This window comes from Danio rerio, chromosome 14 (assembly GCF_052040795.2).
Source record: "Danio rerio strain M-AB ecotype USA chromosome 14, GRCz13ab, whole genome shotgun sequence".
In the NCBI taxonomy this organism is placed as follows: Eukaryota; Metazoa; Chordata; class Actinopteri; order Cypriniformes; family Danionidae; genus Danio; species Danio rerio.
In genome coordinates this window covers 17550248-17562888 of record NC_141034.1, presented here as the reverse complement: position 1 = coordinate 17562888, position 12641 = coordinate 17550248, and the positions used below count along the sequence as shown (strand labels likewise).

Genomic DNA, 12641 nt, shown 5'->3' with positions numbered 1-12641 from the left:
CATAAATAAAAAAAATACATTTAGAGTAATGGAACATAATATGTAAAAAAAATCTAAACTAAGCTACAGGCTAAAGGTGCCTTTTCAGAGCTTTACTGCGCGCGCATCGAAGAACAGTAAGAGGACACAATCTCAATAAAAACGTGTTGCTTATTCACATTGTATAGGGATATAAACAAATCTAGGATGAATCTCCATTCTCAAAGAGTTTCTCTTTCACAGACCGAGTTATAATTTCTCGGTCTTACAAAGAGTCTGTAAAGGCTGTTCTGGCTCATTCAAATTAAAGATTATTATTTAAGATTAAGATTAAAGATTATAGTTGATTAAAGGTGAAACTGACTGGCGCAAAGGAAGATTTCGTCATTTACAGTGAATAAAGTTTGGCTATAGCTACTACAGTATATGAAACTGTGAATATTTTACTTTAATTTTTATAAATAATTTTATGTAACATACTGGGTTTTGGTGCTGCAGCCTATAGCGGATCTTATTTTGAAGCACCTCAAATGTTATTCTTCCTGTTTATTTGTATTGTATTGTTAATTTTTAAATTATACCAAACAAAATTCCTTTCAAAAAGATAAATTTTCCAACAAAAATAGGCCATGGATTGTATATTGTTTACACTAGTCCTACACAACTGCGGATGGATGATTTGTTTTTCAAACTCAGTGTTTAATAAGTAACATGTCAAAATGTTACTTACATTGTGTCAAACTGGAAGGACAATTTACAAATATATAAAATACAAAGGCTGTGATTATTTTACCGCATGAAGGACAACTAGGCCTACATTTAAGAAAATAACTTCATATTAAAAAGAAAAAGTATACAACAACAGATCCAAGGATTGTCTTTGGATAATGTAAATAAGCATCAAGTTTTGTTTGAAAATTATGTAGTCTGACTAGTCTGTTCTTTAGAGGCACGCGCCAACAGACAAGGCGCCTTTATTTAGCTGCAGCCTATAATAGTTTATATTTTTATAGTTTATATAAAATATTTAGTTTACATAAACTATAAAAATATTATAGTTATATAAATGCTTCGCTCTGCTCATGCAAGGATTGTAATCACACATTCGTCTTATTCTTCAGTAGAGAACTATGAATTTATTTTCATAGTGTGGTTCAAATAGGTAGAATGTGTTAACTTAGTTTATATAATTGCATAATAATAATAATAATAATAATAGGCTAATTAAAAGCCCACGTGCAGGTAAATGCGTGCATTATGAATTTGCCAAGAAATGCTCCACTTTACCAGTGTAAAATAATGCCCCCCACTTAAGCAATACTACAACCTGAGCTGTATTGGCCTATATCCATGGAATGGAAATATATGTACACTCACATTAACATTAAAGTTGTGCTTAAAATAAGCAAGATGCGCTTTCTGCAGCCTCTGTGAAATATGGCACGACACAGCAAAGAACTGAAAATTAAACAATAGAAATCCTTGAAATGTTTGCAGCATTGGTAATCTTGATTTATTTTCAGCCAACACTGACTGAGAATAATGCTGCATTTTATTAACAAATTAATTTAAACGTTTTCTTTCTCCCAAAACATTCATAATCACTGTTCTTGCTAGCGCAAATTTCGCCTTTTTTGAACACTCGCGCTCTGTTTCCCGCATTCATCAGAATAGTGAAAACTATCAAAATGTTTGTTTTTAATAGCGATTTAAAGCATTTAATATAGAAAGTCCTCAGCTATTATTATTAATCAGACGACGAGTGTACATAGTTTTTTACGTTAGGAAATGCAGTCTTGAATGTAGGCTACATACAGTCTGCAAGTCTCGGAGAACAGATTGATGAAACACATTGATCAAATGTAGTTTTCAGTCACGCTCATGTAAACGTCATATTAAACTCATTTAGTTTTGCCTCCATTCATTTGTGTTTTCAGTCGTGACATAGCCTAACGCTCGAATCTTCAACACATTTACAGCACGCTTTTAACATTATAGTTTAACTAACTAAGTTCTAATAACTAGCCTACTTTTTTATCTTTCCCATGATGGTTAGTGCATAAGATTTAGTTATTTTGCAGACAAAGTCCCTTTTAGTCCCCTCTACAGTCTTTGATTCAGATGGACTTAATATGTTATGGTAACTTTAGAAGAGTTGGAAATCAAGTTATTGTGTAGACAATTAAACAAATACACAGTAAATAAGCAAGCTAATAATGCTGACCTTAAAAATGTTTTAAACATTTAAACATTTAAACATTTTAAACAAACATTTAAACATTTAGCAGCAAGTTTGGCACCTAACTATGAATTTATTTAAATGCCAAATGTTTAATAATATTACTAATTTACGTTTTTATTTAATTTATGCATATGCAATGAATGTAAGCCTGCTAACTGTGTGTGGTTCAAATGATAGAATAAACTTAGTTTATTCAAAATTAAATAATAATAATAAAAAGCCTGGGTGCAGGGCTTTTATTTTGAGGGCGACGTCACGAGCTCTGATTTGGTTGACCAATAGGAAAGTTGGCGTTTCAGCACCGCCTACATATGTATAATGAACTTTAAACTCATTTATTTGTTTTCCTACCCTAAATAAAAAAAAATGAAAATCCAGCCAAAATCTTTTTTGTGAGCAAAAGAAAAACCGAAAAACTGCCGTTTTCTTCCTTTCCTTTATTCCATTTAAGACCAGAAAATAAATGATGCACACCCACGCTGAGTTCATTTTTTTGATCAAACAAATAAACAAATAAGTACACCGTTTTTTTACTCATTGTTTCGTTTTGGTTTTGTGTTTGTTTTAATATTCCGTTTTAAGTTAATAAGCAGAATGACAGATGAGTTTCCGTTTTTTCTGCCTACAGAATAAACAGAAAAACGAAATATTCATCGTTTTTCTGATGTTTTGTTTTCCGGAATAAAAGGAATAATCAAATGAACAGATGATACACGGACCTAAAATAATAAACTCAACTGGATTGATGTGTTACCGCTTACATTGAGTGATCAGATGGGAATTAACAGAAATAGGCAACTAACACTGCATGAAGTGTGATTGGGTCGACCCTTGCATGTAATCTCGTATATAACTTTGCATATAACCGTTTGGAATGTTTGGCAAACATGTTTAATATATTGGAAAGAAGAAGTTTGGTCTTATGAGGAAATCTGTACAGGAAACCAGGAAGGAGCAGAAGCAGGAGATTAATCCGGTGATTGAGTATATCTGAGGTGCTCTGAAGAAAGTGGAGTGAAGTCAGGAGAAAAGGAACTTATGTCAAGGTTGCCAAAGGGGATGCCATCAACTTGGAACCACTGGAACCATTGTACATGGGCACCAAAGGAAAAAACTACACGAAGAGAAAGCTAACGGGAAACAGAGGAACCAGAAAATCTTGGAGCTCAATGAAGTGCAAAGTGTGGCAGGAGGAGTTTATCAGACCTTTGCAAGTTGGTCTGCCTCTTCATTGGTGTGCGCATGCTCGAGTGACGTCACTGGCGTCACTGTCTCCGTTCGGTCACACACTGTGTGCTTGAAGTTTGGACTTGCTATTTACTCGCAATTTAAATCTTAATCATTAAATTCTTCCTCATTCGCTAAGTATTTGTCTCTCCTACTTAGGGTGACCAAACCCTTAATACATTTATACAAACAAAACTGCTTTAAAAACGGTCTGTCCCTCGAGCATCCGCCTGTTGTTTGTAGCTTTAGCCTGCTAGCGCCGCTGGTCAGCTAAAGCTACCGACCTCTTTAACCATACACTTTTGACTTACTGGCTTTGCTCTTTACCCCGTAAAATGTCGCTTCCGTCTCTGTCCTTGTGTGCAGGAGAAGCATCGATGGAGGCGTTGGAGCTGGAGCTGGAAGAAGTGGAGTCCCAGATCCGCGCGCTGGTGGTAAGACGGTCGCGGCTACGGGAACGGCTTCTCGTCGTACCTAATGCTAAGGCCGTCTCATCACCTAAGGTACGTGGAAATTACAACCACATCATTCCCTCTACCTCAACCCCGCGTCCTTCTCTGTCCAGGCCCAGCGCACCCGGGGCGCGGCTCAGCCAGGCGTCGTTCACGCCGACACCCGGCTACCACGGCGCCTGGGTGCAGCCGCGCAAGGTGCTTCCCAGATCCCGGGGCAGAACGTCTCCGCCTGTGTTCGAGATCTCCACGGAGAACCGCTTCTCCCCTCTCCGCGAGTCGGGTCCCGATGTGGCCATCATCGGTGACTCGATCGTTCGTCACGTCCGTGCCGCCTCCTCAAAAGGTAATAAAGTACGTACTTTCTGCTTTCCTGGTGCCCGTGTGAGAAATATTTCTACACAGATTCCAACCATCCTGGGCGCTGCCGAGAGCCCTGGTGCCGTTGTCCTCCACGTGGGGACAAACGACACCGGGCTCCGGCAGTCGGAGATCCTGAAGAAGGACTTCAGGAGCCTGATCGAGACGGTTCGACGCACCTCGCCCGCCACGCAGATCATCGTTTCTGGGCCGCTTCCTACCTACCGCCGAGGAAATGAAAGGTTCAGTAGACTTTTAGCTTTGAATGAGTGGCTAATAACATGGTGTAAAGAACAGAAATTGCTCTTTGCTAATAACTGGAATCTTTTCTGGGAGCGTCCTAGGCTCTTCCGTCCTGACGGCCTGCACCCCAGTCGAGCCGGAGCTGAACTCCTGTCGGACAACATCTCCAGACTACTTCGCACCATCTGACTAGCAGGTAAAAATTCACAAAATTCACACTATAGCCACTTAGACTCTTGTTCACCCCACTTAAACATCAGTAACGCATATCTGGCGAATCCTATAGAGACTGTGTCTGTTCCTCGTATTATTAGATTAAGAAATAAACGTACTGTGTGCTCCAGGAAAAATCTAGTAAGAATCAAACCAGAAAAACCAGTAGAAAGTGAAAATACAAATTTCGTAAAACTTGGTCTCCTAAACATCAGGTCACTTGCACCTAAAGCACTTATCATTAATGAAATAATAACAGAAAACAATCTTAATGCACTCTGTCTCACTGAAACCTGGCTGAAACAAAATGACTATATTAGCTTAAATGAAGCAACTCCTCCAGGATTCTTATATAAACATGAGGCTCGTCAAACTGGTCGTGGTGGTGGAGTTGCATCAATCTTTAGTGATTTCCTTAATATTAAACAGAGAAACGGACTTATGTTTAGCTCCTTTGAAGTATTATCGCTTAATGTTCAGCTTCCAGATACTATACAAAAACCTATGTTATCTCTCGCTTTAATCACCATATATAGACCCCCAGGACCCTATGTCAAATTTCTAAAAGAATTTTCTGATTTTATTTCTGACTTACTAGTCAAAACTGATAAAATGCTAATTGTAGGTGACTTTAACATCCACATAGATGACGCTAATGATACATTAGGACTCGCGTTTATGGATTTAATACACTCACTTGGGATAAAGCAAAACGTTGTGGGTCCAACCCATCGCTTAAAGCATACATTAGATCTAATCCTGTCTTATGGAATCGAGGTTATTGACGTAGACATTATACCACAAAGTGATGATATTACAGATCACTACCTCTTACTATATAAGCTATGTTTACCTGAAATCAGCAAACCCGCTCCAATACTCCGCCCTAGTAGAACTATTGTTCCGTCAACTAAAGATGAATTTATAAATAACTTACCTGATCTCTCTCTATTTCGTAATGCACCCGCAAACTCAAATGATCTTGATGTAGTAACCAGCAGTATGGATGCCATCTTTACTAGCACACTAAATACTGTGGCACCCATCAAATTAAAAAAGGCTAGAGAGATTAAAACTATACCATGGTATAATAGTCATACTCGTGCGCTCAAAACAGCAACCCGCGCCCTGGAACGTAAATGGAAAAAAACTAATTTAGAGGTCTTTAGAATTGCGTACAAAGACAGTATGTCCAGCTATAGGAGGGCTCTAAAATCTGCCAGGACCGAGCACCTGCGCAAACTGATAGAAAATAATCATAACAATCCTAGATTTTTATTTAACACCATCTCTAAATTAGCAAATAATCGGTCATCCTTGGAACAAACTACTCCACCGCAAATTAGTAGTGATGATTTCATGAATTTTTTCAGTAATAAAATAGAAGGCTTTAGACAGAAAATAGGAGATGCCAAACTTTCTGCACCGGCTTATACTCCAAATCCTGTAAATATTTCATTAAATCATAATAATAACCTACACTGCTTCAAAATCATAGAACATGAAGAGTTAGTAAAAATTATAAATAGCTCTAAACCAGCTACGTGTATGCTGGACTCAATTCCAACAAAATTACTGAAAGAGCTGCTACCTGCTATAGGAGAACCTCTTCTTAACATTATCAACTCTTCTTTATCTATAGGCCATGTTCCAAACTCTTACAAGCTAGCTGTTATTAAGCCTATTATTAAGAAACCGCAACTAGACACCAACAACTTAGCTAACTATAGGCCTATTTCTAATCTTCCATTTATGTCTAAAATACTAGAAAAAGTTGTTTCCACTCAATTATGCTCTTATCTGCAGACGAACAATATTTTTGAAGTGTTTCAGTCAGGTTTCAGGGCTCACCACAGTACAGAAACCGCCTTAGTGAAAATAACCAACGATTTACTCTTAGCTGCTGACCGAGGGTGCGTCTCGCTATTAGTTTTACTCGATCTTAGTGCGGCATTTGATACCATTGACCACAATATCCTCATAAATCGCTTAAAGTCTACAGGTGTCCAGGGACAGGCTCTACAATGGTTTAAGTCATACTTAACTGACCGCTACCAGTTTGTGAATCTTAATGGACAGCCTTCACAAATCTGCCCAGTAAAGTATGGGGTGCCTCAAGGATCAGTTTTAGGCCCTTTACTGTTTACAATTTACATGCTACCACTGGGAGACATTATTAGAAGACATGGGATCAGCTTTCACTGCTATGCAGATGATACTCAATTATATATTTCCACTAAACCTGACGAGACATCTGAACTTTCTAAACTAACTGAGTGTATCAAAGACATCAAAGACTGGATGACCAACAATTTTCTTCTCTTAAACTCAGACAAAACAGAATTATTACTTATTGGGCCTAAATCTTGCACACAGCAGATCTCGCAACTCAATTTACAATTAGAGGGATACAAAGTTAGCTTTAGCTCTACTATAAAAGATTTGGGTGTCATATTAGACAGCAATCTAACTTTTAAAAACCATATATCCCATGTCACAAAAACTGCCTTCTTTCATCTGAGAAATTTCGCTAAATTACGAAATATGCTATCCATCTCAGATGCAGAAAAGCTAGTCCATGCTTTTATGACTTCGAGACTGGATTACTGTAATGCTCTATTTGCTGGCTGCCCAGCATCCTCTATTAACAAACTTCAATTAGTACAAAATGCAGCAGCCAGAGTTCTGACCAGGTCTAGAAAATATGATCATATAACCCCAATTTTATCCTCCTTACACTGGCTGCCTGTTAAATTTCGTATTGAATTTAAAATATTACTTCTCACCTATAAAGCTCTAAATAATCTAGCTCCTGTTTATCTAACCAACCTTCTGTCTCGCTACGAACCAACTCGTTCCTTAAGATCTCAAAATTCAGGGCTTCTAGTAGTACCTAGAATAGCAAAATCAAGTAAAGGAGGTCGAGCCTTCTCTTTCATGGCTCCTACACTCTGGAATAGCCTTCCTGGTAATGTCCGAGGCTCAGACACACTCTCCCAGTTCAAAACTAGATTAAAGACCTATCTGTTTAGTAAAGCATACACTCAATGCATCACCTAGCGGGTTCCACACAGGCTTCTGCATCTTGCTTATATACACTATGAACAGCAGCTACGCTAATTATTCTCTTTATTCTCTATTTTCACCTGGGGATACTTATCCCGAGGTCCTCAGATTAGGCGGAGCCACTGATTGGATCCAAGACCAGCGACGTGATGATCCCAAGGATTCCATATCCGGGACCAGGCCATATCCTGAGCTGCTGCTGCGCTGATGGTCGTGGGGAGTGGAGAACATGTGTCTGATTCCAGCGACGCTCCAGGGACAGATGAGTCTTCATTGAGGCCATCTTCCAGCATAAACCACGGCGAATGAAGTTCTGCACAAGACTTTTGGCCAGCGGAGAAATTAAAATGGTCGTGCCCAACTGAGTCTGGTTCTCTCAAGGTTTTTTTTCTTCACTCCCATCAGGTGAAGTTTTTTTTCCCTCTCCGCTGTCGCCACTGCCTCGCATGGTTCAGGATTGGTAGAGCTGCGCATCGATGAATTTGCTCTTCAGTGTTTGAACTCTCAGTAATGATTAAATCACACTGAACTGAGCTAAACTGAACTGAACTGAACTTAAACACTAAAACCTGAACCACACTGTTCCAGTTACTATGACCATTTATGTGAAGCTGCTTTGACACAATCTACATTGTAAAAGCGCTATACAAATAAAGCTGAATTGAATTGAATTGAACCAGTGAAAAGAGTCATTCTGATAATATTCCAGAGTGAGATATACAGAAGGTTCACAAGTTCAAGCGATGATAATCACCACAACTTTAGGTTACAGACTTTCAACATAAAGTCTTTAGCAACATCTTTTCAGGCCAGAATAAAAGAAACAAAATATTCAATTGCAAGAGTAAATCAGACTGTGATTAAGAAAGCAGAGTGGTAAAAATTCTGATAGTTCAGATGAAGAAGAAGATGATGAAGAGGAGCCATGCCTTGGGTGTAAGTGCTAATCAACCTCTACCCCAAAATGGCGGCTCTCTACGATGCGCAAAGTATCTGGGCTTAGGATCAGCTTGTTTTACTTATTATGTGTGTTGTTGATATGTTGGAATAGTATGTAGTGGACATGTATTATGGTGACCTGATGTATCATACTTAAAACATGCTTACCTCATTTAATATAACAGCAAAATGGAATCAAGTCTTTTACTGGGTTCTAGTTAAGACCGGACTCAGATGTTTGGCTTGATTTCCATTCCATAGTGCAATTCCATGATCTGGTCATTTGTAATAATACTGTGATATATATTCGTCATTAGGTGTCAGAACTTAGGGCTGAATCATGAAGTTGCGCTATGGGTCAAAGACAAGAATATTAAGACTTAAAGTCTTAAAAGGAGGGATTATATGAAGTGGATTTTATACTCTTTAAAGTGTGAAGTTAATCTATATATTCAAATTGTATGTGTATAATCTGCTTGTAGACTTACATACCATTAGAAGAATTAAGGTACTAAGTAGAGTTAGAAAGGGGTAACTCCTGGCCTGAGTAAACCACTAAGGTGTCACAAGAAATGGATGAGAAGAGAGCAGGAGATGGCCTGAGTAAACAACTAAGGTGTCCCAAGAGATGGATAAGAATAGAGCAACACATGTGGAAACAGTTAAGTATTGATGGATAAGATATAAGGTTAACAGGTTTGGGTAGGGGGTTAAAACTAGTTGGGATCTTGTGTTACAAATGTAGAACAATGTGAAAAAAAAGCTGCAAAAGAGTATATAAGCAGGCCAGAATATCAGTGAGACAGAATTTTGAGGCAGAGATGCTACTGGGGGTCTCCTGAAAAATCTCCTTTGTTTTCGACAATAAAGAATTCTTCTGAAATCAAAACCATCAGACTTTGCTGATTATTGGAGAAAGGAAAAACCACCACAAGTTCAAATCCCGACTTGTGGGTGCTTTCACATCTGTAGTTCGCTTCCTTTGGTCTGTACCAAGGGCAATATATGATACATTGTTGCATTTTCTGCAGTCTTTGGGTCGTTTTTACACCACACTGGCTTTGGTCACAACTAGTTGAAATGAACCAAAATGCACTCATCTGACAAAATTCACATCTCTCACTGGCCAGATGTTGTTTAACATAGTTCCTAAACTGCTTATTAATTGGTCAGAATTCACGTTTGGGAAAATGCCAATGAATTCCTGCAAATAAACAAAACCAGCAGACACAAAATGTCGTTTTTACTATGGAGGGACGACTGCGCTGACTGATTTTATCCCTGCTTTAGACAAACTACACATTTTGAGAATAAAGCACAGCCGCGGCTTGAAAACAAAGTATTATTGCATCGCTCGTCACTTCAGGAGGAGGCGTGACTTAATTTAGCTAAACTGCGACATGTTCATCTTGCAGAAATATTACCAACGATCTATCAGGTAATGTTTTCCCAATGTTTTCTGAAGTGGCCCACCTGTACAATTGCAAAGGGGGGCCAAAGATTCAAATTCATATATGGTCCATTTAAGGCAAAGATTTGGCTTTTATGGCAAAATATCATCTGAATGTGAGCTTAATGTGGTACTTGAGAAAAATTATCAATTTGGTCCAAATGATGGAGGATAAATGTGGTCTACAGTTGACAAAAATGTGGCATAGTCATTTATAGGGTCTAAACCTAAAGTGGCTTACATGTGTAAGTGCAAATGTGGCCCAGCTATCTTAAGACATATGTGTGCCACTTTTGGCAAATATTCGACACAGTAAGCTCTGGCTATTGTGGCTCTGAGCCTAATGTGGCCCAGAGAAAATATGGCAAATGTGGCCCAGTTATTTTAAAACATATGTGGGCCACTTTTGGCAAATATTCAGCACAGTAAACTCTGGCTAAGCTAATGCAGCCGTTAGCCTATAGTGGCCCAGAGAAGATACGGAAAATGTGGCCCAGTTATCTTAAAACATATGTGGGTCACTTTTGGTGACTAACTTTTAAGAACGTAAAGACTTTATTCATTACAGCACAGCCAAGTAAAAACTAAACGAAAAAAAAAAAAAACAATAAAATGAAGTGAGGCACAACCTGTGATGAAATTATATAATTCACTGATTTTAACCAATGTTTAATCCATCATTAAAAGTAACGTAACAACATGCTTGCACATGCCACATAATTATGAAGGTTTATAAGTTTATTTTGATTGTTATTTATTTTCATTGTTAAAGTATTAACACTTTTGTTTGTCAAAAACCTTTCCCACTTTTCTATCATTCCAACGAGGGAAACTAAATTTTATTTGTTTTTCTTATTGATTTGTACTGCTTTATTTGCAACAAACAAGTAAGCTTCTGTCCCATGAGTGAAGTTGACACCAATCTTATTCTTTAAAAAAATCCTCTTTGGCAACAACTTTGTAAAAAAAAAGTGAGAATGTTCCACACACATTTATTTTAACTACATTGTTAAGGGCTTGTGGTTGAGGCAGTGGTGCAGTAGGTAGTGCTGTCGCCTTACAGCAAGAAGGTCGCTGGTTCGAACCTTGGCTCAGTTGGCGTTTCTGTGTGGAGTTTGGTTCTTCTCTCTGCCTTCGCGTGGATTTTCCTTTGGGTGCTCCGGTTTCCCCCACAGTCCAAAGACATGCGGTACAGGTGAATTGGGTAGGCTGAAATTGTCAGTAGTGTATAAGTGTGTGTGTAAATGTGTGTGTGGATGTTTCCCATAGATGGATTGCTTGAAGGGCATCCGCTGTGTAAAAACTTGCTGGATAAGTTGGTTCATTCTGCTGTGGAAACCCCGGATTAATAAAGGGACTAAGCCGACAAGAAAATGAAGGATTGAATAATAAGGGCTTTATCTAGACATTTCCTCTTTTTTTGATTCAGATTTTTGTATTTTTGTAAACTCCCCAACAGATATAACCCCATAATGATCCCCAAAGTCATGATATAAATTGAATACTCAAGACATTTTTTTTACACCTCATTGTTTAATTTTTCCAGAGGCTCCACTATCAGAATTCAAATAACAAAACACTGACTTGTATATCAAGGGTTTATTTAAAGATTTGAATTTGAGATTTGAGATGAAAACCCTGTAAAAAGCCACACATAGTTCCAGCCTTCACTTCATCCCAAATAAGTTGAGTGGATCTGGTTCAGCATTCACCCTTTTTGGAGATTAATATGATGTTGAGCTTTTCCAAACTGCAATAAAATGGTCAGTTTAAAGAGAACATTAAAACAAGTAGATAAACCAAACATTACAATCTTGAATTACATGTAGGTCTACTTACAGAATTTTCACACACAGCACGCACTCATTTGCATATGTATTTCCATCTGTACCACACACAGGCGCATACTCCTTGGTGCAGGCGGGCAGTTGGTATTGACTGCAATTTGGCTGTAAGTAAATGCACATACAAATAGCTGGTAAAAGCTAGATAAAAAAAGATAGAGAGCATAAGGATATATTGCTCCACTTACCACTGAAGGACAATCATCAGCTGCTGTTGCCATGGCTGTTTATAACAACATAGAATCAAAAAAACAATTATTAAAAGTTTTCCTACACAAATATTGTAGTTTAAATTATTAAGTAATGACTAAACATAAAAAACAATATTTTTTATACAAAACGTGCTGGAAACATCCAAATTTGATGTTCTGTTATCGTCAAAATTTGTTTTCAAACTCACCTGACAAACAAAGCAAAAGAACAATCAGCGCCAGCATAGTTGTTTGTTTACAGTTAAGTGTTGACAAAGCAATTAATCACTTTCAGAGGTGGTGAGCTCCTTTTATTGCACTTTTTTCCCACCCACAGACCAGAGTTGCGAAATATTCAGTTCTTGTGAAAAACTGTTCCAATGGGTGGAGTTTGTGTGAATGTTCACAAATTTGAGAATATATATATATATATAT

The 12641-nt window shown here is 38.0% G+C and overlaps 3 protein-coding genes across 52 annotated transcripts in view; 1 reads left to right on the top strand and 2 right to left on the bottom strand.

The window, feature by feature from the left end:
- The window catches only part of immt (inner membrane protein, mitochondrial (mitofilin)), a 905839-nt gene that overhangs the window by 684710 nt on the left and 208488 nt on the right, over window positions 1-12641 (bottom strand). The gene's annotated exons all lie outside the window — the stretch shown is intronic.
- Window positions 3474-8458, top strand: LOC147840806 (uncharacterized). 50 transcript variants are annotated; one of them, XR_015507267.1, is made up of 5 exons: window positions 3474-3657; window positions 3815-3882; window positions 4014-4502; window positions 4605-4699; window positions 7891-8458. XR_015507267.1 is itself a non-coding variant. In XM_087281367.1 (5 exons), the coding sequence occupies exons 3-5, from the start codon at window positions 4190-4192 to the stop codon at window positions 4690-4692; spliced, it is 342 nt and encodes a 113-aa protein (XP_087137493.1). In that variant the 5' UTR covers window positions 3474-3657; window positions 3815-3882; window positions 4014-4189; the 3' UTR covers window positions 4693-8458. The 50 variants fall into 50 exon arrangements, 41 of the variants coding, with proteins under 41 accessions (XP_087137493.1, XP_087137491.1, XP_087137490.1 ...); XR_015507264.1 differs by having other exon boundaries at window positions 7883-8458; XR_015507269.1 differs by having other exon boundaries at window positions 4597-4699.
- On the bottom strand, window positions 11685-12493 carry spink2.10 (serine peptidase inhibitor, Kazal type 2, tandem duplicate 10). The gene is given in 4 exon segments (NM_001386551.1): window positions 11685-11921; window positions 12011-12120; window positions 12204-12238; window positions 12416-12493. Coding segments are annotated over 4 exon segments (231 nt in total). The 5' UTR covers window positions 12453-12493; the 3' UTR covers window positions 11685-11872.